Here is a 26,225-nt window from a genome sequence, read left to right on the forward strand (position 1 = left end):
TGGACACTCTTGATTCCTCTGATCCCCTGCCTCCAGAAGGAGTTCCTTTGGTGGTCCAGGGTGTGTGCGTTAAACAAAGGAAAGCCTTTCCGTCTTCCTCAACCTTCTCAAATCATAACCACGGACGCCTCGGATTATGCTTGGGGAGCACATTTTCTAGGCAATTGCCAGCAGGGAACCTGAAAAAAGGATCATCTTCACTGGCACATCAATCTGAAGGAAATGTTGGCAGTTCAAAATGCTCTTCTAGCCTTCAAGAACCTTTTGCATCCAGGACCTCTTTTGATTTGCACAGACAACACCACAGTCATGTGGTACATAAACAAGCAGGGGGGTTCTCATTCGCACTTTGCAGACTAGCTATGGCTTTATGGGACACAGCTCTAAATCTGAATCTACATCTCCAGGCCCAATTCATACCAGGAGAACAGAATCTCTTAGCAGACAGCCTGAGCAGGAACATTTTAGATCCTCATGAATGGATGCTAGACACCACCTTATTCAACAGGATTACTGCAGTTTGGGAATGCCCCCAGATAGATCTGTTTGCATCCCATCTCAATCATCAGCTGCCTCTCTTTTGCACCAGGTCATTCCACAAAACAGCTTGGAAAGTGAATGCCCTGTCCTTCAGCTGGAGAAACCTTTCGGGATATGCCTTCCCTCCTCTTCCTCTTCTTCCTCGGATTTTACTAAAGATAAAACAGGGCAAGCCCAAGTTCCTCATCTTGATTGCTCCAAATTGGCCTCGACAGTTTTGGTATCCAACTTTAAAGCACCTGTTCTTGGAGCCTCCTTGGATTCTCCTTCTGAACCCTTCTCTTCTGTCCCAGCATCAGGGTCAGTTGCTACATTCCAATCTCAAGACCCTTTGTCTGGCAGCTTGGCTCTTCAAAGGAGTTTGATCTCTTCTAGTCTTCCCAAACAAGTTTTGGATGTTCTTTTGGAAGCTAGACGACCTAGCACTAGGAAATCCTATGCCTCTAAATGGAAGAGATTTTGCATTTGGATGCAGGACCGAGGCTTGGACCCTCTGGTACCTGATCTCTCTTCTATTTTGCTTTACCTTTCAGATCTTTTGTCTAATGGACTTTCCTTTTCTTCCATTAAGATTCATGCTTCTGCTATTTCTGCTCATTTCAATACTGATCCCCCTGTTTTTTCTCATCCTTTGGTGAGACAATTCTTGAGAGGGGCTAAGAATTTAAGGCCTCCCAGAACCCCTCCTGTTCCTGCTTGGGATCTTAATTATGTTTTAGAAAAACTTACTTTGCCTCCTTTTGAGCCTGCTGCATCTTCAGATATTAAAACCAACATTAGCCCCCTGTCAACCAACATATAAATAATTATATGCCACGACCCAAAACTAAGCACAATCAAATCCACGGAAAACAAATAGACATACACAAATCAACAACATCCGTGCAGTGCTTCAGTAGGCTCAGCAGGTAGTCTCCCCACCGGCCCATGATTAGCAAACAATCACCCTCCTTAGTCCTGAATCCACAAAATAAGTGTGTATATTGTAATGATCGCAAAACACCCATACTACAAACAAATACGGCCATAGCTCTTCTTAAATCAAATTTACCAAAATATAGAGTAAAATCTGTATTAATGTCTCATAGGCTATTGATCAATATATAAAAGCTCCTTACTAATAAAATTTTTTTTTTACAAAACTTCATACAAAACATAAGTATATGACATACATATTCAGAAGCATAAAAATATTTTTAATAACCTAGCGATGCTCCAATGGCATCTATTCATCAAAGGAACTCACATTCAATCAAGTGACAGAGTCTCGTACCAATCTCTGTTCACTCCTCAATACACCTTCTTCACTATTGGCCCAAAGGCAGTTATAAGAATGAAGCTCATGCCCAATTAGGCAGCAAGGTCGAATGCCAGTTGCCAATAAACTTATCAATAAACATTCTTCCTTATTGGCAGAGAATAAAACGACTGGTCATTAACCATGAAGCCAACATTAACCCCTTGTCAGCCAATATATATAATAACAAAATAAATAGTTATATGCCACGACCCAAAACTAAGCACAATCAAACCCACAGGAAACAAGCAGACATACACAAATCAACAGAATCATCCGTGTGATACTTCAGTAGGTCTAGCAGGCAGTCTCCCCACCGGCCCATGATCGGCAAACAGTCACCCTCATTGGTTCTTGGTTGGAGTCTCTCACCAATGCCCACAGCACCAGTCCCCCAACAGCCGATTTGCAGAAACAAACATGAACAAGCACTGACCATATAGATGGTCATATTTGTCGTAAAGAAGGGTCCCGAAGGACTCGAGAAGCAGATCCTACAAGCTTATAAAATCTATAAAAAATGCTTGAGTTTACAGGGTCATCATGCGGAACAAAACAATTCAGTTCCAGGAAAAATATATAAATAAATATAGGATAAGAACATACCTGATGAAGGCATTCCTTCCCCAGGACAAAGTCTGCTGCCTAACCAACTTTTTCCAAGATCTGCTTCTGGTCAGCCACATTTCTGCCAGGCAGTTTCTCCGTCTTCTAGGGCTCATGGCAGCTATGATTCCCATGCTACCCCTAGCCAGACTGCACATGAGGAAGTTCAGTGGTACTTGAAAAATGTCTGGTCACAACACAGTCACCCCTTTGGAATATCAAGTGCCCTTTCTACCCTGCCTAAAGACAGAGTTGAGGTGGTGGCTCCAACAAGTAAAACACAATAGTAGGATTTCCCTGTGGTAAACTGTGTCCAATAAAAGTCCAACAAATCACCAAATAAACAAACCAGCATAAATGTTCTTCAACTTTTTTAAAATGAGTATCCACTTCGACTTAAGCACTGAAGAAGAGGTAACCTGAAAGCTTTGCTCGTTTTGAAGTGGATACTCATTTTAATAAAGTTGAAAGTTTCTGCTGGTTTGGATCCAACAAGTAAACCAGCATCCAGGCTTGCCTCTGCATCTCACCAAACTGGTCCAATTCATGCATACAGGTGCCTCAGATCTATGATGGTGGGCTATTATGAACGGCCTCAGGGTACAGACTCAATGGGAGCTTTCCCACCAGAAAAAAACATATCAACGTGAGGGAAAGAACTGCTCTCCTTCTAGCCCTACAGACCTTCCTTCCTCTAACTCAGGCAGGTCCTCTACAAATTTTCGCAGACAAAACAACTATGATGTGGTACATCAACAAACAGGGAGGGACTAGATCCTGTTTACTCTGCATACTTTCAGTACAGGCATGGAAGTTAGCCACCCAGTACAATGTCACACTGCAGGCAGTCTACACTCCATCCCAAGACAACCTTCAGGCGGATGCTCTCAGCAGATCCTTCTCTCAACATCACAAGTGGATGTTACACAGAGATGTGTTCTTAGACATTGTCTACCAGTAGGAGACACCACAAACAGATCTATTTGTCTCCCCTCATTACAGACAACTGAAGATATTCTGCTCCAGAGAACCCTCCCCAGTAGCTTGGAGAGTGAATGCATTTTTGATTTCTTGGAAGGGACTTTATTCTTTGTGCCTTCCCACCCTTCCCAGTCATTCAGAAAGTCCTGCACAATCCAAGCCAAAATCTTGCTGGTGACCTATTGTAAGGCAGCATTGGTTTCTCCCTTCTTCTATCTCTAGCCAAGGGCAGTCACCACAAGTTGCCTTACAAGGTGGACTGCCACTGACGAACAGGATCTCTGCTTCACCGCACCTGCAAACACTCAGCCTAATACTGTGGGTGATAAACTTCAGTCCCTTTCAGACACCTATACTTAGGATGGCTGGCCGTCCTGTGAGGCCAGGAAACCCACTACCAAGGAGATCTATCTTCCAAATGGAAAAGGTTCTCATTTGGTGTCTCAAAGACAACTAGACCCCTTCCAGAGTGGATGTACTAGATGTTCATCGTGTTTCACTGTTGCAGTCATAACTGTAGGGTGCTCCTGCCGACAGGCAACTTCCAGTCGACCAGAATCCCAAAAGTCTGGGTTCGTCTGCTGTGAAGCCAGTAACCTGGCGTCAGTGCGCTCTGGTACATAGCCCTGCAGCCGACGCCATCTTCTCCAGTCTTTCTTGCCATCTCTGCAGCGGAAAGCAGCTACGCAGAAATCGTTAGTTGGCTCGATTTTTCGAACAAGCGTTTTTGTTGATTTAACCGGTTCTGTGCCAGGTTTAATTCGTGCCCCTCAAGCTTCAGAGTCGACTGGGCTCTGAATTACTTTGGCAGGCGCTTCAATTATAGAATAATAAGTGAGATGCAGATTCAAAGCGCCAAAGACAAGGACGACCTCGAGGTCCAAACAGGACTCGTTACGGCTGGGCCAGCAGCCGGTTGGCTGTCGGTCAGTGAGGCGCTTTTGCGGCTAATAGTCCGCCACTTCTGGATTACCGATGGCGATACGGACTCCCATGGGGGAGCCATCAAGGCCTTCTAATATTTTAACTGCTGCAGGACCTTGGACCGTCGCTCCCTCGGATGGGTCCGGAACAGCTGTGCAGGTACCGGCTTCTGAGGGGTATTCAGGCCTACTCACATCCCCGCTATTTCAAGGCAAAGACAAAGACTCCTGTTAAGTCAGCTCCTGCCCAAGCTACTTCTGAATCTACTTCCAGGACACAAAAGCAATTGTTAAGGATGGCTGAGAAGTTTGCTTACTATGATTAGGGTTCCTCACCCCCTCCTGAAAAAGCCTCGACGGGATGTTCCACATGGATTCCTCTGACCAGGCCTATGTCTATCTCTTCCACTCTGATCAGGAATATTCCTTTTCACTCCTTATGAGGGATTAGGATGCTGAGGACTCCTTGCCCTCTGCCTCATCGCCTGAAGATTTTTCTTTTGGAAACGCTTACATGAGATGAGGGAACATTTTCTCATTGGGAAGGTCCAGGATTATTCTAACACTTCAGAAGAGGCTTAGAATTTCTTCTTCTTCTCAACATAGGCCTTTGGCTATCCTCCTGTTCTTGACATTGTGGATGATGCAGCTTTTCCGAGGAGGCTTCTTAATTTGAATCCTGACTCCATGCCCTCCTGCTCCCTCTAAGCCTGATGGGTTTTATGGGTTCCTGAGTCTCATTTGTTTCTTGTTTAGAATCCCTTCTGCAGATCCTGAAACTATATCTCAGAACTAAAACTATAAAGTTACTACTTCAAAGTCTATTCCCTCTGAGAAAGTTCATTGCACAGCACAGACAGGTGGGGTAGGGTATGCTTCTGCTACCCCTTTCTGTTAGAGACTTTAAATTTACCAGTTTCATATGTTTTAAGTATCAGCGAATTTCTTTTTATCCGTTTCAAAGCAAAAGCACCTCCTTCCTCATATTACAGAAGATGAGGAACTACAGGATGTATTGTGCAACTGAACAAACATAGCAACGCATTTATTGTTTTGATGTACTTCTTGCAGAACGCAGCCTCTGGTACTATTATCCAGGAGACATGCTTGGCCGTGACAAAAGTTACTGAACAGGTTAAGGCTAAATTATTAGATGCCCCTGTTCAATATGATGTTCTTTTTGGATCTAAGGCTGGGGAGGTTATTAAAAGATGGAAGAAAAGGCCAATCTATGCAAACTGTGAAGATTAACACAAGTTCAGCCTCCCTAGATTTTCCAAATTGTTACTAAATTGTAGTCCTTTCCCGTCGGCAGGCCTCAAGGGAAGATACTGAGCTCCAGAGGTGTGGCCAAGCTCAGGCCTCCTACAGATCGAGACAATGGACTGCTTCACTAGAGGGGAGGCCGGATCGGCTCTCACGAAACTAACCAATGACTCTCTCGGTTGGGCTACAGGACTGTCTTACCTGGATGCCTCGGGAGAAAAACTCCTCTTTTTACAGAAATTGGACTCATATTACCCAGGACAAATGGTTATTGGGCGTGATTTTACAAAGGCTACAAATTCCACTTTCATACCTTGCAAAGGGCTTTTCGGTTGTAGATCTACCAAAACATCAATGGTCAGAGGCCTTAAATCAGTGATGGATGCTCTTCTGGCCATGAGAGCCATAGAGCCTGTTCACTCTCAGAGATGGAAAAGGTTTTATTCAAGAACTGTTTCTGGTTCCAAGAAAGCAAAACTCACGATTCTATTCTGGACCTTTCTATGTTAAACACCTTTTAAATTTAAAATTCAAGATGCTCTTGGTTAATGCTCTCTCAGGGCCTGGATAGTGACTATGGTCTAAGGCTGTTACACATTCCCATCAGGCGGGAATGCAGAATTTCTCAGGTTCAGAGCAGGTTAGGACACTTTCAATTCTCTGTACTGCCCTTTGGTTTGTCACTGCGCCCCGAATACCAAGTGCACAGCAGTAGTGGCTATTACGGATTCCAGGAGTTCAGATTTACTCCTATTTGAATGACTGCCCTTATTCAGGCAGACCTTAGGGATCACTTCACTTCAATCTGGTTTTGTTCGGCGTCTTCTCCTCCTACTGGTTTTCAAGTGAACACAAAAGTCACATTGATCCCTTCCTCCATGAGTAGGTATTTCTGGGGCCCTCTTAAATACAATACAAAGGGCCTTCCTCACACAGAAAAACAAACACAATGGCCTAATTTTCAGGAACTGGCAACTCTACCTCAGCTCCTGCCGAGAATTCCTACAGGCTGGGCTGGCTTCCTGCATTCTGTTGATTCCAAATCAGAACTACATGAGAAAGCTTCAATGGTATCTGAAAAGTGTATGGTGTAGCAGCCACGATCTGGACACTCTTGATTCTCTGATCCCTGCCTCCCAGAGGTTCCTTTGAGTGGTCCAGGGTAATAGTTAAACAAAGCCTTTCGTCTTCTCAACCTTCTCAAATCCGCCTTCACAGGGCCTTTCCATGGTTGTAGCAGGGAGCACATTTCTAGGCGGGTACCGGCAGAGACCTGAAAAAGGATCATCTTCACTGGCACGTAATCCAGAGAAATGTTGGCGGTTCGAAATGCTCTAGCCCCAGAACCTTTTTGCATCCAGGAGCTCTTTTGATTTGCAGGAACCACCACAGTCATATGGTACATAAACAAACAGGGGGTTCTCATTCGTACCCCCTTTTGCAGACTAACTATGGCTTTACTGGGACACAGCTTAAATCTGATCTCATCTCAGAACTATTCTACCAGGAGGAACAGAGATACCCAGCGACGTACAGGCAAGGAACTTTGATCCTCATGAATGGATGCTGGGCACACCTTATTCAACAGTTACTGCAGTTTAGATACCCCAGATAGATCTTTGTCCATCTCAATCATCAGCTGCCTCTCTCTTTTGCCAGGTCATTTCCTAGAAGCAAGCTTGGTAAGATACCCTGTCCTTCAGCTGGAGAAACCTTTGAAGGATGTACCTTCCTCCTCTTCTTCCTCGGTTTCACTAAGATAGAAACAGACCTTGAGCCAAGTTCCTCATCTTGAATTGCTCCGGTGGCCTCGACAGTTTTGGTGCATCAACTTCAGCACCTGTTCTTGGGGAGCCTCATGGTTCCTTCCGGGCCTTCTCTTCTGTCCCAGCATCAGGGTCCAGTTGCACCATTCAATCAGACCCTTTGTCAGCTTGGCTCTTCAAAGGTTTGATCTCTTCTAGTCTTCCCAAACAAAGTTTTGGATGTTCTTTTTGAAATGACGACTGCTAAAATCCTATGCCTCTAAATGGAAGATTTTGCATTTGGATGCAGGACCCGAGCCCATGGACCCTCTAATTTTCAGTCTCTCTCTTCTGTTGCTTTACCTTTCAGATCTTTTTGTCTATTAGATATCCTTTTCTTCATTAGATTCCGTGCTTCCTTCTGCTCATTTATCTGGTCTTCCTTTTTTTCTCATCCTTTGGTGAGAGACAGTTCTGAGAGGCTGGGAATTTAAGGCCTCCCAGAACCCCTCCTGTTCCTGTGGGATCTTAGTATGTTTTAGAAAACTTACTTTGCTCCTTTTGAGCCTGCCTGAACATTAAGTTTTTATCTTGGGAAGACAGTTCTTTTATTGTTTTGCAACTTCCTGCCAGAAGGTCTGGGTACCAAGCTCTCATGGCTGTGGAACATACATGGCTACAGGACCAGGTATCATGAACCAATCCTGCTTTCAGCACCCTAGGTGATTTCAGTGACTTTGGATAAACAATTCACCTTCTACCTTCTTCCTAATCTTCAGAATAAAGGGGAAAGGATTTTGCATTTCCTTGGGCGTGCACAGGCAATTCCCGATTTTATTTGGATGAACAAAGGTTCAGAAAATCTAGTGTTTCATTTCTTTTGCCTCAGTTCTCTTGGAAAATTATTTCCAAACCAAACTATTTCCAAATAAGTTTCTTATGGAATAAGATTTTGTTACTCATCGCGGGAAACTGTTTCCAGGTACTGTGAGAATCATTCTGCTATGATGACTTTTCCTTCACAAGCTTTTCTCAGGGAGTTCCTATAGGAGATATCTTGGAAGCTGCCATGGGACTGTGCATACTTTTTTCCATTTCAATCTCACTTCCTTGTTCTAAGACAGACTGCCTCACTGATGTAATGGGGTCCTCCTTCACATTGGTGCAACGCCATGGGTTTGACTTTGATCTGGCTCATTCTGACAGCTAATACCACACTGTACAGTCTCTCATTGTTGGGCTACTCTGTCCCAGATGCACTACATCTGCTTTCAGATCTAGTTTGCCATGTGGTGGACGTAGTCTCGACTTGGCTGGAGCTAAGTGGTTATTTTTTACTTATTGGTCCTTGATAGGGAATTTTGTCATATTAACCAAACGCTGTTTACTTAATATTTCTTATATTTCTGATTGTTTTTGTTGAGTGTGTTTCAGAATTTATTTGTTCAGTCCAAAGTTAGAAGACACTTTGCCCTATCAAAGTATTGTTTTTTATTAACTTTTGGTTAGTTGTTTTCGGAGCAAAACCGTTCGGTCGACTGGGCGTTGCTTATTTAAATTATTTGAGGTAAACTTTCCACTAGTCTCGCCAATTGTATACCGGCTTTCAGTTGTTTTTGTGTATAGTGCCTATACTTATTTAGTGAGAGTAGTTTTCTTAGAGTTTACTGGTTGCTGGCCTGTATCATCTAAGAACAAAATCGGTTTACACAAAAATGCCTCACCAAATATAAATGTCTAGACAGTCATTCAGTTTTATGACTTTGCTTGTTGGAAACATCTGCAAAGAGACTGTAAGCGTCATCTGTAAGTTCTCATGGGATTCTTCAGAGCGCAGAACCAAATTAATATTGAAGACATCGAAGCCTTCTTTTAGTAGATCTTCTATTGCTTCAAAAGAAAGATCATTAAACTCCGACAAGTCCGTACGAGCCGACTCTAAAGACAAAGTGCCTCTTTCTTCCTCGGCTCCACGGCAGGCGGGGGGTGGCGTCTGTACCGATACCTCACCTCGGCTCCGACTGTGCGGGCCGCCAGTTCAGATGCTCGAGGTGAAATCCTCCGCCGGTTCCAATGGCCGGGCGGTGGGAAGTCGTCGCTCAGCTCTTCGGCTCAGAAGAAGCTCCTCGGTGCCGATGGTGGTCCATCACGGTGGTGGAAATTCGGTAGCCGATAGCATCTGGGCCGTTTCAGACTTGATCCCCTTCTCACCGGGCCGAGAGGAAAGTCTTCTCGTTGTGTACCCTCCTCTAAATCCTCCTGGAACTTTCAGATTCGGACCTGGTTGGAGGTTTACAGAGGCTGTTACGTCTCAGTGTTTTAAATGGTCTCTGCTCCAGCACAGTTGCTTGAACCCGATCCTCCTCAACACATTTGAATTCCTCCTCCAACCTCTTGAACAGACGGTGATGGTGGAGCAAAGCGGGCTCCTCTGATTGAGCAGAGACCCGCCGAGATCTCTCGGTTCCCAGCTGTGCTTCCCTACCCTGTCCTCCCGGTTCAGGGTTTGGTACTCGCGACCTCTTCAGGCGGGCCCGAGCACTTTGGGACTGGGTGTGATTCTTCGTCTTCCTCTCGGGCTGGCTGCTGGAATTCAGTGCCGCCGTGGCCTCTAGACCAGTGACCTCCTTGGATTCTGGGTGGTCCGGCCTTTGAGGCTATGAGGCTAACGCTAGCCATGCCCTTGATTCAGCTAAGATTCCTCCACGTCCCTGATTTGGGACTGGTGCCTCTGTTGTTGGCCCCGGCGGCGGGCCCAAGAGCAGGGATACCCCATGGGGTTCCTTCTTCGAATTAGTCCGTCCAGGCTTCTTCGGACGAGACCTCCACCGGAGAAATTAATGTAGAGGAGGCCAAGATGAGTCTATTTTTGTAGGATACTGACCTCGGTAGCTGAGATTTTAAATCATCTTCGGATGATATCTGCTTTCAGATATCTTGGAGATTCTGAGACATGTAGAGGTGACTAGCAAGCCAACCCTTCAGCTGAGGTCAGTCTTCCTCAAGGCCTTTGAGGCTAGCCTTCGCCTCCTGGGTGTCTCCTTGATGAACTCCTTGATTTGGTTTCTCGGTAGGAGCCTCTGATTCTATGGAACGGTGCCTCACGAGGCCCAATAAATTTTGTCAGCCCCAGGTTTCTAGGGTGTTCCTGCAGATGCTTTGAGGCAGGTGGCTGCCCACACAGCCTTGGGGCCGTGGCAGAGGCTTCGGCGTCTATTCATCCCCCCATAAAGTTCTAGGGCATGGATGGAGTGCGGGCGTACCCTCTCTTCAGCGGCCCTTTGCCTTACGGTGGCTGGTTGCTATCATCTCCTGTTTCACAGGCTCAAAGGATCTTCTCAAAGCACAGACAGCTCCTCTTGTTATCTACCTGGCGCTGGCCCGACTGTTGGCGCACAGGTGACTACCTCTTTTCTGTGTGCTTTTCCGTCCATAGGCTCATTACAGCAGAAAATAATCGGCTAACGAACAGCGTTACCCTCAGGAGACTGACCTGGTTGCAGCATATTCGTCACGAGCCTTCAAGTCTTCCTTGGCAAGCTTGTTGCAGTGTCTTTGTTTGGACCCAAGGTGAAGGACACACTAACTTTCGGTGCGAGCAGGAGGGCAAGACTTTGACTGCCGTTGGGGAATAACGATTTTCCACTCCTTCGACCTTACCCCAGAGGAGAGGAAAATGTAGTTCTGAAAGTCTTTCCCTACTCCACCCAGTTCCCTCCAGAGGCGGGAGATTTTGAAGGCGCCGCCCCAGGGGTGGCAGGAGGCCCGTAACTCTGGAGACCAGGATTCCTTTCCTTGGTTCTTCATGCAACCAGCATTCCTGGAGTTGTTGCCCGACTGTGCAACTCTCCGGAGCCAGTCGGGGCGCTGGCTTTTACAAGCTTGGGGTCCATGGCAAAAGCGATCAGTGCAGATTGCTTCGCATTATTACCGGCGGAGGATATATCATCCTTCAACAAATCCCAACTTCTTTAAAGAAATCGGGGCCTGCAATTAAGCGGATGGGCATTAGAGGTTTTAGAAGCTGCTGGAAAAAACCATCATGTCCCATCGATCAGATCGGATCAGGGTTGTTTTGGTACCAAAAGACGAGGACTTCAGGCCTTGTATTTGGACCTCTTCGTTCTGTTGAATAGTTTACGTAAAGAGTCCAAATTCTGAATGGTCACTCTTAATCTATTCTTCCTTTGCTGGAAAAAGGTGCATGGATGTGCTCATAGATCTCAGGGCTTTTCTCCATTCCCATAGCTCAAGGTCAGGAGACATTTCACGCTTCCGCCTCGGGAGCCAGTCATTTCAATTCGAGCACTGCCCTTTGGATGCCTGCCACAGCCCCAGGGTGTTCACAAGTGTTTGGGTAGGTAGCTACTCACCTGAAGTTTGGGATTCAGGGTGTTTCCCTTATCTAAACGACTGGCTCACCTTACTGCCACCTCAAACATCTACTACTCCAAGCGCTCAAACCCACATTCACCTTAGGCGGACTCTTGGGATCCGTTCGTTGCAAAAATCTGTACTACAACCATCTCAGCGTATTATTACTTTCATGGCGCGAACTTAGACACAAAAAGAATCGCTTTTACCGACAACAAGAATTCAGGTCTTACAAGATCAAGTGTAAATCCTGTTTCCCCTACAAAGAGCCCCCGGCCCGCGGATCCTACAACTGTTGGGCTCAATGGCGACCTTTTTAATTCCATTCCAAGACTTCCTGCGAATTTTCCAAGGGCTCTTCGGTCAATGGTTTTGGAATTTTAAAAACCCATTTAACCCCAAATCACGGAAATTCCCGGAATTCGGGTTGGGGCCCCCAACAATTTCACACCCCCCTTTTTTACCTCCCCTGCCAAAGTTTTCCCAGCCTCCCAGTGGGGTGGTTATTACCCAGGGGTTCCGGGAATTTCACCAGGAGATCCCTTATTCGGCAGAAAAGGAACGTGAGCAAAGTTTACCTGAACAGGTTAAGGCTAAATTATTAGATGCCCCTGTTCAGCATGATGTTCTTTTGGATCTAAGGCTGAGGAGGTTATTAAAAGATGGAAGAAAAGGCAAAATCTATGCAAACTGTGAAAGATTTCTTGCAAGTTCAGCCTCCTAGATTTTCCAGGAATTGGCCCTCCAAAAATTGGTCCTTTCCCACGTCTGACAGGCCTCAAAGGGGAAGATATAGACGCTCCAGAGGTCGTGGCCAAGCTCAGGCCTCCTACAGATCGAGACAATGGACTGCTTCTTCACCTAGAAGGGGAGAAGACAGATTCCAATCTCAAAGGAAGCAAACTCAATGACTCTCTCGGTTGGGCTACAGGACCTCTTTACCTGGATGTCCCTCTCGGAGGAAAACTTCCTCTTTTTTACAGAAATTGGACTCATATTACCCAGGACAAATGGGTATTGGACGTGATTTTAAAAGGCTACAAATTCCACTTTCATACCTTGCCAAGGGCTTTCGGTTGGCCAGATCTGCCAAAACATCAATGGTCAGAGGCCTTAAATCAAGTGGATGCTCTTCTGGCCATGAGAGCCATAGAGCCTGTTCCACTCTCAGAGATGGGAAAAGGTTTTTATTCAAGACTGTTTCTGGTTCCAAGAAAGCAAAGCTCATGGAGACCTATTCTGGACCTTTCTGTGTTAAACACCTTTTTGGAAATTCCAAAATTCAAGATGCTTACTCTGCAGCAGCTGATTCCAATGCTCTCTCAGGACGCCTGGATATTGACATTGGATCTAAAGGAAGCTTATTTACACATTCCCATCAGGCAGGAATGCAGGAATTTTCTCAGGTTCAAGGCAGGTTCGAGACACTTTCAATTCTCTGTACTGCCCTTTGGTTTATCTACTGCGCCCAGAGTCTTTACCAAGTGCCTGGCACCAGTAGTGGCTTATTGCAGACTCCAGGGGATTCAGATTTACCCCTATTTGGACGACTGCCTTATTCAGGCAGACAGCAAGGATCTTTTACTTCAACATCTGGATTTTGTTCAACGTCTTCTCCTCCTACTGGGATTTTCAGTGAACACAAAAAAGTCACATTTGATCCCTTCTCAACAAATGGTATTTCTGGGAGCCCTCTTAAATACAACCTTACAAAGGGCCTTCCTCACTACAGAAAAACAAACACAGCTGGCTTCAATTTTCAAGACTTTGGCAACTCTACCTCATCTCACTGCAAGGAAATTCCTGCAGGCACTGGGCTACATGGCTTCCTGCATTCTGTTGATTCCAAATGCAAGGCTTCATATGAGAAAGCTTCAATGGTATCTGAAAAGTGTATGGTCGCAGCATTACCACGATCTGGACACTCTTGATTCCTCTGATCCCCTGCCTCCAGAAGGAGTTCCTTTGGTGGTCCGGGGTGTGTGCGTTAAACAAAGGAAAGCCTTTCTGTCTTCCTCAACCTTCTCAAATCATAACCACGGACGCCTCAGATTATGCTTGGGGAGCACATTTTCTAGGCAGTTGCCAGCAGGGAACCTGGACAAAGGATCATCTTCACTGGCACATCAATCTGAAGGAAATGTTGGCAGTTCAAAATGCTCTTCTAGCCTTCAAGAACCTTTTGCGTCCAGGACCTCTTTTGATTTGCACAGACAACACCACAGTCATGTGGTACATAAACAAGCAGGGGGGTTCTCATTCGTACCCCCTTTGCAGACTAGCTATGGCTTTATGGGACACAGCTCTAAATCTGAATCTACATCTCCAGGCCCAATTCATACCAGGAGAACAGAATCTCTTAGCAGACAGCCTGAGCAGGAACATTTTAGATCCTCACGAATGGATGCTAGACACCACCTTATTCAACAGGATTACTGCAGTTTGGGAATGCCCCCAGATAGATCTGTTTGCATCCCATCTCAATCATCAGCTGCCTCTCTTTTGCACCAGGTCATTCCACAAAACAGCTTGGAAAGTGAATGCCCTGTCCTTCAGCTGGAGAAACCTTTCGGGATATGCCTTCCCTCCTCTTCCTCTTCTTCCTCGGATTTTACTAAAGATAAAACAGGGCAAGCCCAAGTTCCTCATCTTGATTGCTCCAAATTGGCCTCGACAGTTTTGGTATCCAACTTTAAAGCACCTGTTCTTGGAGCCTCCTTGGATTCTCCCTCTGAACCCTTCTCTTCTATCCCAGCATCAGGGTCAGTTGCTACATTCCAATCTCAAGACCCTTTGTCTGGCAGCTTGGCTCTTCAAAGGAATTTTATCTCTTCTAGTCTTCCCAAACAAGTTTTGGATATTCTTTTGGAAGCTAGACGACCTAGCACTAGGAAATCCTATGCCTCTAAATGGAAGAGATTTTGCATTTGGATGCAGGACCGAGGCTTGGACCCTCTGGTACCTGATCTCTCTTCTATTTTGCTTTACCTTTCGGATCTTTTGTCTAATGGACTATCCTTTTCTTCCATTAAGATTCATGCTTCTGCTATTTCTGCTCATTTCAATACTGATCCCCTGTTTTTCTCATCCTTTGGTGAGACAATTCTTGTGAGCGGCTAAGAATTTAAGGCCTCCCAGAACCCCTCCTGTTCCTGCTTGGGATCTTAATTATGTTTTAGAAAAACTTACTTTGCCTCCTTTTGAGCCTGCTGCATCTTCAGATATTAAGTTTTTATCTTGGAAGACAGTTCTTTTGTTAGCTTTGACTTCTGCCAGAAGGGTCTCAGAGTTGCAAGCTCTCATAGCTGTGGAACCATACCTTATTTTCCACCAGGACAGAGTATCCTTGAGGACCAATCCTACTTTCATGCCTAAGGTGATTTCGAAAGTGGCTTTGAATCAAACAATTCACCTTCCTACCTTCTTCCTAATCTTCAGAATAAAGGGGAAAGGATTTTGCATTCCTTGGACGTGCACAGACAGTTACGATTTTATTTGGACAAGACTAAAGAGTTCAGAAAATCTAACCAATTGTTTGTTTCTTTTGCCTCCAGTTCTCTTGGAAAGGCTATTTCCAAACAAACTATTTCCAAATGGATTTCTTATGGAATAAGATTTTGTTACACTCATCATGGGAAACAATTTCCAGGTACTGTGAGAAGTCATTCTACTAGAGCGGCTGCTACTTCTACAGCTTTTCTCAGGGGAGTTCCTACCAAGGATATCTTGGAAGCTGCCACTTGGAGTTCTGTGCATACTTTTTCCAAGCACTACAATCTCCCTTTGCATTCTAAGACCAGGGCAGGCTTTGCCTCTGCTGTTTTGCAGGGTCTTCTTGCTGCCCCTTCTTCTGTCTAAACCTCCCCTTTTTCACTGCTTTGGGATTCCACCCTACAGTTATGACTGCAACAGTGAAACACGATGAACATAGTACAGTTGTGTACACCTACCTTAAATGTAGATGTTCGAGTGTCTTCACTGTTGAAGTCGGTGTTTCCCTCCCTCCTGTCCCCTCTTTTTCTCTCTTTTGTGGTGTATTTGTGTTTCCTAGTGGGATTCATTTATGATTTATTAGGGACTTCTGACATCTAGGGCAAGAAAGGCTGGAGAAGATGGCGTCGGCTGAGGGCTATGTACCAGAGCGTACTGACGTCAGGTTACTGGCTTGTACAGCCGACGCCTGACCCAGACTTTGGGATTCTGGCCGACCTCGGGCTGCCTGCCGGCAGGAGCACCCTACAGTTATGACTGCAACAGTGAAGACACTCGAACATCTACATTTATGGTAGGTGTACACAACTGTACTTTCTAGCCTGTGTGTGAGCTCCGAAAATCAGAACTTTCATACTCTCTAGTGAAAGTCCACTTATCTGCCATCTCAGCCTGCTTACCCTATGGAACCTCCCCTCCTTTCCAGACTGGAGGTCAAACTGTTCCTGAAAGGGGTTCTCCACATCAGACCACCAAGGAAGCCTATTCCCCCCACCTTGGGATTTAAACTATGCACTGAAATAACTCACAATTACCCCTTTGAGTCGGCAAGCTCTGCCTCTCTGTAGATGTGTACCTGGAAATCTATCCTCTTGGTAATGCTTACTTCAACTAGGAGAGTCTCTGAGCTGCAAGCTGTCATGACTTTCCCACCTACACTGTCTTCCACAAAGACAGGGTAAGCCTTCGCACCAATCCCTCCTTCATGCCTAAGGTGGTCAATGAGCTGTCCCTCAACCAGTGTATTCATTTACCCACCTTCTTCCCTTCACCTCATAGTGAAAGTGAGAGAGTGCTCCATACCCTTGATATCCACAGGCAATTAAGAATTTACCTGGACAAGACCAACAGCATTAGAAGGTCCAATCAGCTCTTCATATCCTTCCATCTCAGGGCCCTGGGAAAAGCTGTATCCAAACAGAATATGTCTCTTCCTTGATGCAAAAAACTGTTGCCTTTTGCTACTCCTTTCATGGCAAAGACTTGCCCTACAAGGTTAAAGCCCATTCTACTAGAGCAGTAGCCTCTTCAGGAGCCTTCTTCAAAGCCCTGGATACAGCCACCATATTAGAGGCAGCCACATGGTCCTCTGTGCACACCTTTACCAAACATTACAAACTGGACATATAACCAGAGCCAGGGCAGGATTTGCAAGAGCCATCCGGGAAACTGTTACTCCTCCTTTCCACCCTGTCCTCCTCTTGAGCTGTGGTGCTCTCCCACAGTGAAAATACTGCAATATGAGAACAGAAGAGCATAGATTAGTTGTGTAAAATCTTACCATAACCATAGATGTCCTTCTCTTGCATGTTGCAGTATTCCAGCCATCCCTTCTACCCCCCCTTCTTCACATATACCCTTTCTGGATGTCATCATTGTTGTTCTCCTTAAGCTGTTTACCGACTTGGCAGTCTGTTCTGAGGTCTGTGTGTGCAGAAGTCACATTTAAGGCCCATGGTTTATGGCCCTGCTTGTGACGTCCCACACACCTAACAGCAACAAGACTTAAGCTTTTGCATAAGAGCTAGACATTTAGGTCACCTGAGGCGGAGGATCCCCAGTAAGAATACTGCAAGAGAGAAGGACATCTATGGTTATGGTAAGATTTTACACAACTAATCTTTATTCATATTGGGTTGTAACTTAGTTTCACGTGCCAACAATCTCCTTTGATTTTTCCAAATATAAAATAAAAATCAGCTGTAAGCATAACTGTCAACTGCCTATTACAAGAATTCTGGAGAAAGACAAAAATAATGAGAAGGCAAAGGCTCATAATCAGGGACAGATGTTAAATATTGCTGTTACAAACTTAGAAAGTTACTAGAATAGTAGGTTTTGATTTACCACACTTTTTCTGAAAAAAAATGAAGTCAGAAATTCAAATGTCTGCCATTATTTTGTGACTTCAGTCTTCAATGATTTGCTAGAAAACCATTAATTTTATGATGAGTAGACCAAAAGTATTAAGCAAAATTCTGAACATTTGAGAGAGAGATATTATATGTAAGAGGTCATGTGATGGGATTATGTCGTCTATTTCTGTTATTCTCTGCAAAAATATCCTGTTGTGGCACAAAACTCTGTCCTTGTCTTGCGTATCTGAATATTTTTTTTCTTTATTTACTATGCATTGTACCATAGGCTGAGTCTAAAAATGAAAACTTTGTGGTCTAATTCACTACCTACTCATTAAAATAAATACATGAAAATAGAGTTTAGGAATTCATTTGGATATGCAGTCTTTGTAGAGGCATAATGGAGTTAGGGACCAGTTTGTAAAATGTAGTATTTGATTATTCCCGGTTGTGTATGGGACTGTTAATTGTCTTAGGCTGTTGACTAATGAGGTCTGCTTTCTTTGTAGATAACAACACTTCTACAAGAGATGGCCTGCTTGTGTTTTTCCTTCTAGTTTTACCACTCCTCATCCTTGCTGGATTTGTGTTTGCTAGAAGAAATGCTCTTAAGTCAAGATTCTGTGGAAGACGGAGAGAGAGATCACAGTCCTACGTGTAAATGTCCACTTCTTTTTTTCTTCATACAGACATCTGTTTAATTATGCATGTTTGCCTTTTTTTAACTGAATACATGTACAACACATGATACAGGTACTTTTCTTTAGATGTGACCTAATACCTCTGAGAGGTTAAAAGGGAAAGGCTGTAGAACTCTGAAGCCACCTTTGCTGGAATTGGCACATCCATGGTTTTGAATCTAACAATGGTGACCATACTTGACAGTTTAAGGTGAAATGCTTTTGAGAAGTATGCCCAGATTAACTTTTTTTTGTTTTACCTTGTACTGAAGTTAGGGGAAACTTGCCACACAAACATCAGAATGTGTTTTGCACCCATGAAAGAACACAGAGGTGCTTAGAACTCAGACATGCTGTGGCCTTCATTTATCTTCAGCTGCCTGATGCATCCCCAATGAAATTTGTTTATTTGATACCCTGCAGTATCTATACTTGTTGAAAAAAAAGTTTGGGGTGGGGCTATACTACTAAATTTTCCATGATCATTTTATGCAGGTTGGAGTAGATGATGTTATTGTACTTGCTACATTGGACGCTACAGACAGTGATAGCATGTGAATAAAGAAGAAGAGCGAAATGTTCAGGAAACCACTGCTCATTTTTTTTCTCAATTTAATTGCAGACCTGATGGTAGAAGCCAGCCTAATGCAATTCAACAGGCAAGAGCAGCACCCTCCAGAAGTGTCTTGAACTCTCCAGGAAAAGAAGAGGTAAGCCTCTTATAACGGTCTTCGGCTTAAAGACCACAAATTGTATATATGTGTTTAATGTTTTGAGGTGTGGTCACATATATACGTGTGTGTGCATGTATGCTTGTGTATGTCTTGTGACATCTTGAGACCTCTTGGCTCACTCAGAACTTGGGAATAAAATATTACAACTTTGAAGTTTTAAAATGAAATCTTATTTTTCACTGAAGTAAAAGAAACTTTACTTTTTTTTTACTTTAGACACTAATATAAGGACATTGAGTTGTCTAAACCAGTAAGAATGCTGTTTGTTTCGGTGACCTTTCATCTCCTTTACAGGCAGTGGACTTAGAGTTTTTCACAAGTTTATTCATGACTGAAAAGATTATATAGTTCCTGAAACAGAACCCTGTGCACACTGCAGTCTTTAAACAGTTCAGCTTTTCTTCCACGAGGTAAAAGTGAGCAGACTCCTCCTCCATTATTTAGGAGGTTCAAACATACACTGTGGAAGTAATGGGTAGATTTCCACTCTCTAGCAAACAGAGGCCCATACTTCAAGCTCCTAAGTAACAGAGTATAGAGTGGTACAAAAACATTCTGCAGCTAGTCTTACATTACGAAGTTCCCTCCAGAAATTAGCACTACTTAATTTTAAGTTAAAGTCTAGCACTCTTTTGACAAAAAAAAAACTCCTTTTCCACAGAAGATAACTAGTGCTTCCCCAAAGTTACTGTCTCTTCATTCCAACTGTAGGAGTTTTAAATGTCCATTTGAGTATAGCTCCACCCAGCCTTAGCTTGTGGAGTGAGCTAGCCACTTCTTTTCCAGCAGACACTTAGAGATCCCATGACAATTCAGAGTAAGTCATGATATGCCATATGTGCGTGCACGCACACACACACATATGTGTGTGTGTGTGTGTGTATATATATATATATGTGTGTGTGTATGTGTGTATATATATATATATATATATATATGTGTGTGTGTGTGTGTGTATATATATATATATATATATATATATGTATATACATTTACACACACACACGTAACATATCAACAAAGGAAGTGCTAACTTATATGGTGAGAGAGAGGTAGAGAGTGTGCATATTTGGAAGAGTCTGCCATTTTTACATTTGGAATATTATATTTCTGTCGTACCCATTTAATTTTTTGTGGCACTCTTGTGAACTTTAACATAGGCCATGAACAGACTTTATAGCATGCTCTTTCAATGCTGCATCTTTTAGAAGTGAGGATATTATTCAATGTAGCACTGACTTGATAAATTGTACAGTGGCATTTTTATCTCTTGTCTTCTGCCTGTGATACTTTGCCTTTGTACCTCAGCATACACTTAACACTGTCCAGAGCTGTATAGCAAACAGTGTGGTTATCTTCCATTCTGGTGTATACTCCATCTGTATTCATTTTGTGGGACTTTGGATCCAACACCGGCTGATTCTAAAGCCTTTCAGCTTGACTTTGATCTGTTTCCTTTACCCATAACTCCCTACTCCTTCATCCACTGCCCAGACCTAGATGTTCATCGTGTTACCCTGCTGCAGTCATCACACTTGGGTTATCCTGTCGTCAGGCGGTCCCGTAGTCGGCCAGATTTCCAAAGTCTTGGTCTGACGTCGGTTGCTGTCTCCTCATCCCTGACGTCACTGCACCAGGGGTATATATATTGCAACCGACGCCATTTTCTTCAGTCTTTCTTGCTGTGCGGTGCCCGAAGCAGAAGCAGTTCGCAAGTGCCGGTCGGCCGACTCCTGAGATTTTCGAATTCGAATTTCAGACCGAAGTCTTCTATAAAGCTAAGTACCCCGTTGGGGAAACTTTTCTTGCCTCAGACCGATGTCAGAAAAAGTTAACAATTGTATTTCTTGTGGGAAGCAAATACCTCATAAGGATTTTCTTTCTTATTGCATACCTTGCCTAGGCCCTGATCACGACGTCACTTCTTGTCGTTTTTGTGCTAGATTTAATAAACGTGCTATTAAAAGACTATTTGATTTCGCATGACACTTTTTTGGTAGAAAATTTAATTATACCATGCCGTCGGAGCTACCGACTACCGGCGTGCACAAAAAGCGCAGGGACAAGGACCGACAGCCCAGGCCTAAGCCCGATTCCGAGGCCTCGGTTGATCCGGTCTCCGGTTATCAGTGAGGCTTCGAAGCAGCCTCTGACTACCGCAGTTCTGGAATCCGAGACCGCTACAGATATTTTGACGGAATGTACTAGGCCGACGCAGCCTTTTACTTCAGGCCCTACCGACGATTTACCTTCCAAGGACATCGGTGCTTCTGAAACGCCATCGGTTTCTGAAGGCGTTTTCAGACCGACGACTCTTACAGTCAAAACGTTTTCCAAGCCGAAGACTCCTTCTAAATCAAAAAAGCCTTCACTTCAGTCTCCTGTTCAAGGTTCTATGCCTAAGAAACAGATGCTCAAGATGGCTGAAGATTTGATTTCTCTTATCAGGGGTTCTCAGCCTCCCCCTGACAAAAGGCCTAGACAAGAGGAGGATTCTGCTTCCTCTGAACAGCTGTCTATTTCTTCGGATTCCTCTGAGGACCAAGACTATTTCTTTTCTCCTTATGAAGATTCTGATGCTGAGGACTCTATTCCCTCAGCTTCCCCTCCAGAAGATTACTCTTTTGGGGAAACTTTACACACCATGAGGGAACATTTTCACTGGGAAGGTCAGGATTATTCTGATTCCAAGAAAAGGCTCAGAGAGTTTCTTTTACTCCCCCAACACAGACCCCTAGCCATCCCTCCTGTTTTGGACATTGTGGATGATGTCGATTTAGAATACAGTTTCAACCCTGACTCTCTACCTCCTGCCCCGGCCAAGCCTGACAGATACTACAGAGTACCTGATTCCCACAAATTCCTTTACAAACGCCCAGTAGCTGACCCAGAGACTATCTCCCAGGGTCCCAAGGGGGCTAAGGCTTCCATGGCTAAAAATCCAGTACCTTCTGAAAGGGATTTAAGAGCACGAGACAGATGGGGGAAAAAGGTTTACACCTCTGCCACTTTAGCTATGAGAGCACTAAACTGTCAATTCCATATGCTTAAGTATCAGCAATTTCTGATCTCTCAGTTAAAACAAAAGATAACCACCCTCCCTCAACAATCTGAATTGAAAGAAGTACAGGATTTGTTGCACGCCACCGAGCAGGTGGGCAAACATACCTTACAATGTGGGTTTGATTCTTTAGAGGCCTCCTGCAGAGCAGCTGTCACTGGATCAGTTATACGTAGGCATGCCTGGTTAAAGGAACAAAGTCTGCCTGATCATGTTAAAGCAAAACTACTAGATGCTCCCTTATAACAGGATGTTCTTTTTGGTGTTAAAGCAGAAGAAGTTTTAAAGAAAATGGAAGATAAGGCAAAATCAATGCAGACAGTTAAAGATTTCCTACAAGTACAACCCCCTCGCTTCAGCAGAAACTGGCCAACAAAAAAATGTTCCTTTCCAGCCACTGACAGGCCTCAGAGGGGTAAATACAGGCGCCCAAGGGGCAGAGGACAACCACAAGCTCAGTATAAACCTCGCCAATGGGACACTCCAACCCAGAAGGGAGGAGAAGACAGGTCTCAATCCACCAGAAGGCAAACTCAATGACTTGCACCTCAGCTGGCCAAACAAAGCTCTTTTGTCAGCCCCCCTGGGGGGAAAACTAGCACTGTTTGCAGACAACTGGAACATGGTCACAAAGGTCAAATGGGTCCTAGACATAATTTTATGAGGATACAGATTCCACTTTCACACCTTGCCAACAAAAAGAGGAATGCCAAACCTGCCACAAAATCAAAGGGCAGAGGCTCAAAACCAAATTACAGCTCTCATGGCCATGAGGGCCATTAAAAGGGTACCAACTCAAGGGCAAGGCCAAGGATTTTACTCAAGACACTTCCTAGTACCCAGAAAAGAAAATGCTTGGAGACCAATTCTGGACCTTTCAATTCTAAACACGTACCTACAAGTTCCCAAATTCAAGATGCCAACACTACAGCAGCTACTTCCCATGTTGGGCAAGGAAGCATGGCTGGTAACGTTGGACCTCAAGGAGGCATACCTGCATGTCCCTATCAGACAAAGTTGCAGAAGATACCTCCGTTTCATTGCAGGTTCAACCCATTATCAATTCTCTGCATTGCCCTTTGGCTTATCTACTGCGCCCAGAGCATTCACAAAATGTCTGGCACCAGTAATTGCATACTGCAGACAAAGAGGAATTCAAATATATCCATACCTGGACGACTGCCTCATCCAAGCAGAAAGAAAAGACATTCTCCTACAACATCTGGCTTTTGTGAAGCATCTACCAAATTGTCTGGGGTACACAGTAAACTAAAAGAAGTCAAAACTAGTACCCTCACAAAAAATGACATTCCTGGGTGCCAGCTTGGACACAATGGCCCAGAAGGCTTATCTTACACCAGACAAGCAATTACAACTGACTCAATATTTCAAGACAATGGCAACAAAGACCCAATTAACTGCAAGAAAAATTCTGCAGGCTTTGGGCTTCATGGCATCTTGCATTCTGATAATACCATTTGCAAAACTGCATATGAGGAAATTACAGTGGTACCCAAAAAGCGTATGGTCTCAACACAGCCACAGCTTGGACACAGTGATATCTCTCATTCCCTGCCTTCAACAGGAATTTCTGTGGTGGGCACAGGCATGTCACCTCAACAAGGGTCAGCCTTTCACCTTGTCCCCACCCAGGCAAACTATCACAACAGATGCTTCAGATTATGCCTGGGGGGCACACATGGCAGGGCAATGCATTCAAGGCCTATGGACTGCAGAACAAAGAAAACTGCACATAAACCAAAAAGAGATGCTAGCTGTACAGAAAGCTCTGACAGCCTTCAAGAATCTACTACAGCCAGGACAACTTGCAATAAAGACGGACAACACCACAGTAATGTGGTACATAAACAAACAAGGGGGCACACATTCCTACCCTCTTTGCAGGCAAGCACTAATCTTATGGAACGCGGCTCTGGCCTACCAAGTCCAGTTACAAGCTCAATTCCTGCCAGGACAGAAAAACACATTGGCAGACGACCTAAGCAGAAACATCAAAGGTCCCCACGAGTGGAAGCTAGACCCACAAATATTTACAATGATAACTCAAAGATGGGGCCTAACCAAATGTAGACCTGTTTGCCAGTCATCAAAACTACCAACTGACAAAACTTTGTACAAGGACATTCCACTATCAAGCTTGGAAAGTGGACGCTCTCTCCTTCAGTTGGAAAAACCTGACAACATATGCCTTTCCTCCATTACCTCTTCTCACAAAGATACTTTTGAAGGTCAAAAAGGAGAAACCTCGAATGATTCTCATAGCCCCAGACTGGCCATGCCAGCACTGGTACCCGCTACTGAAGAATATGGCTCACAGTCCACCATGGATATTGCCTCAAATACCTCATTTGCTCACGCAGCAGAACAAGCAGATTCTACACAGCCAGATCAAAACCTTAAACCTGGCTGCATGGCAAATCAATTAAGTATCCAACCTGCACCTCTTTCACAAGCAGTACTGGATGTTATTTTAGAAGCCAGGAGGCCAAGCACCAGGAAGGCTTACTCGGACAAATGGAAAAGGTTTTCTGCTTGGAACCAAGCTAAAGGCCAAGACACAACTCAGCCTCATATGCCTCACATTCTGCAGTATTTAACTGAGATGTTGCATAAAGAACTTTCCTTCTCCTCAATTAAGATCCATGCATCAGCTATTCCAGCTCACTATGACACAAATCCACCTTTCTTTTCAAATCCCCTCCTAAGGCAGTTCCTCAGAGGGGCAAAAAACATTAGACCACCTAGAAGAGCTCCTACACCAACATGGGACCTCAACTTTGTTCTGGAAAAACTAATGCTACCTCCCTTTGAACCAGCTTTTTCTGCAGACCTTCAGTTCCTATCTTGGAAGACTGCCCTGCTCCTGGCAATAACTTCTGCTAGGAGAGTCTCAGAATTACAGGCACTTATGGCAGTGGAACCTTTCGTCATTTTTCATCAAGACAGAGTTTCTCTACGAACTAACCCTTCCTTCATGCCTAAGGTGGTTTCCAGTGTAGCTTTAAATCAAACCATCCACCTACCCACTTTCTTCCCCAATCCACAAAACAAAGGTGAGAGACTCCTGCACTCCTTGGACATTCACAGGCAGCTTCGTTACTACTTGGATAAAACTAAGGCTTTCAGAAAAACTGACCAACTCTTTGTTTCCTATGCTACAGCTTCTCAAGGAAGGGCCATATCCAAGCAAACCATTTCTAAATGGATAGGCCATTGCATACGATTCTGCTATACCCATCATGGGAAACCAGTTCCTCCTACCATTAGATCCCACTGTACCAGGGCAACAGCTACCTCTACAGCCTTTCTCAGGGGGGTTCCTACCAAGGAAATTTTAGAAGCTGCAACTTGGAGTTCTGTACACACCTTCACCAAACACTATCACTTACCTCTTTACTCTAAGTCCAGGGCAGGCTTCGCCACTGCAGTTCTGCAGGGCCTCATTGCCTCCACTAACCTATGATGCCTCCACCCTACCTTAGCTTTGGGACTCAACCCAAGTGTGATGACTGCAGCAGGGTCACACGATGAACATAGTACAGTTTTGTACCTACCATAAATGTAGATGTTCGAGTGTTCACCCTGCTGCAGTCCAGGTTACCCTCCCTCCAACCCCTCTGATCTACTGGCTAAATCTTTGCTATGCCTTACTGATGTATTTGCTTATAGCTGAAGGGGTTTTTGTGTCTGTACAGTGTTCACACCTTTTGGTACTAATTTGGATCACCTGACATCTGGGGCAAGAAAAACTGAAGAAAATGGCGTCGGTTGCAATATATATACCCCTGGCGCACTGATGTCTGGGATGAGGCGACAGCAACCGACGTCGGACCAAGACTTTGGAAATCCGTCCGACTGCGGGACCGCCTGACGACAGGATAACCCAAGTGTGATGACTGCAGCAGGGTGAACACTCAAACATCTACATTTATGGTAGGTACAAAACTGTACTTTTGCTGCCATTCATAGTCTACAGTTTGATCCTTGGCTCTGCACTTTTTTCATATTTTTCTATTTAATTTTTCACTAGGAATTTTGAGATTTCCTATTCCGTTATCCCTTTTTATTATAGTGCTAGGCTTGTGTGTGTTTTTGATAGGTAACTAGGTAGTGTGTGGTAACAAAGGACCTCAGACCTATCTTAGACC

General features: G+C 44.4%; 1 protein-coding gene across 1 annotated transcript in view; it reads left to right on the top strand.

Moving 5' to 3' along the window:
- Window positions 1–26,225, top strand: part of ADAM9 (ADAM metallopeptidase domain 9) — a gene marked incomplete in the record, with an annotated part of 1,887,510 nt that overhangs the window by 1,626,471 nt on the left and 234,814 nt on the right. The window contains 2 exon segments of the mRNA XM_044084336.1: window positions 18,091–18,238; window positions 18,884–18,971. Of these exon segments, the coding sequence (XP_043940271.1) occupies window positions 18,091–18,238; window positions 18,884–18,971 (236 nt within the window).

The sequence above is a fragment of the Protopterus annectens genome, chromosome 9.part0 (genome assembly GCF_019279795.1).
Source record: "Protopterus annectens isolate FY-2018-M chromosome 9.part0, PAN1.0, whole genome shotgun sequence".
In the NCBI taxonomy this organism is placed as follows: Eukaryota; Metazoa; Chordata; order Ceratodontiformes; family Protopteridae; genus Protopterus; species Protopterus annectens.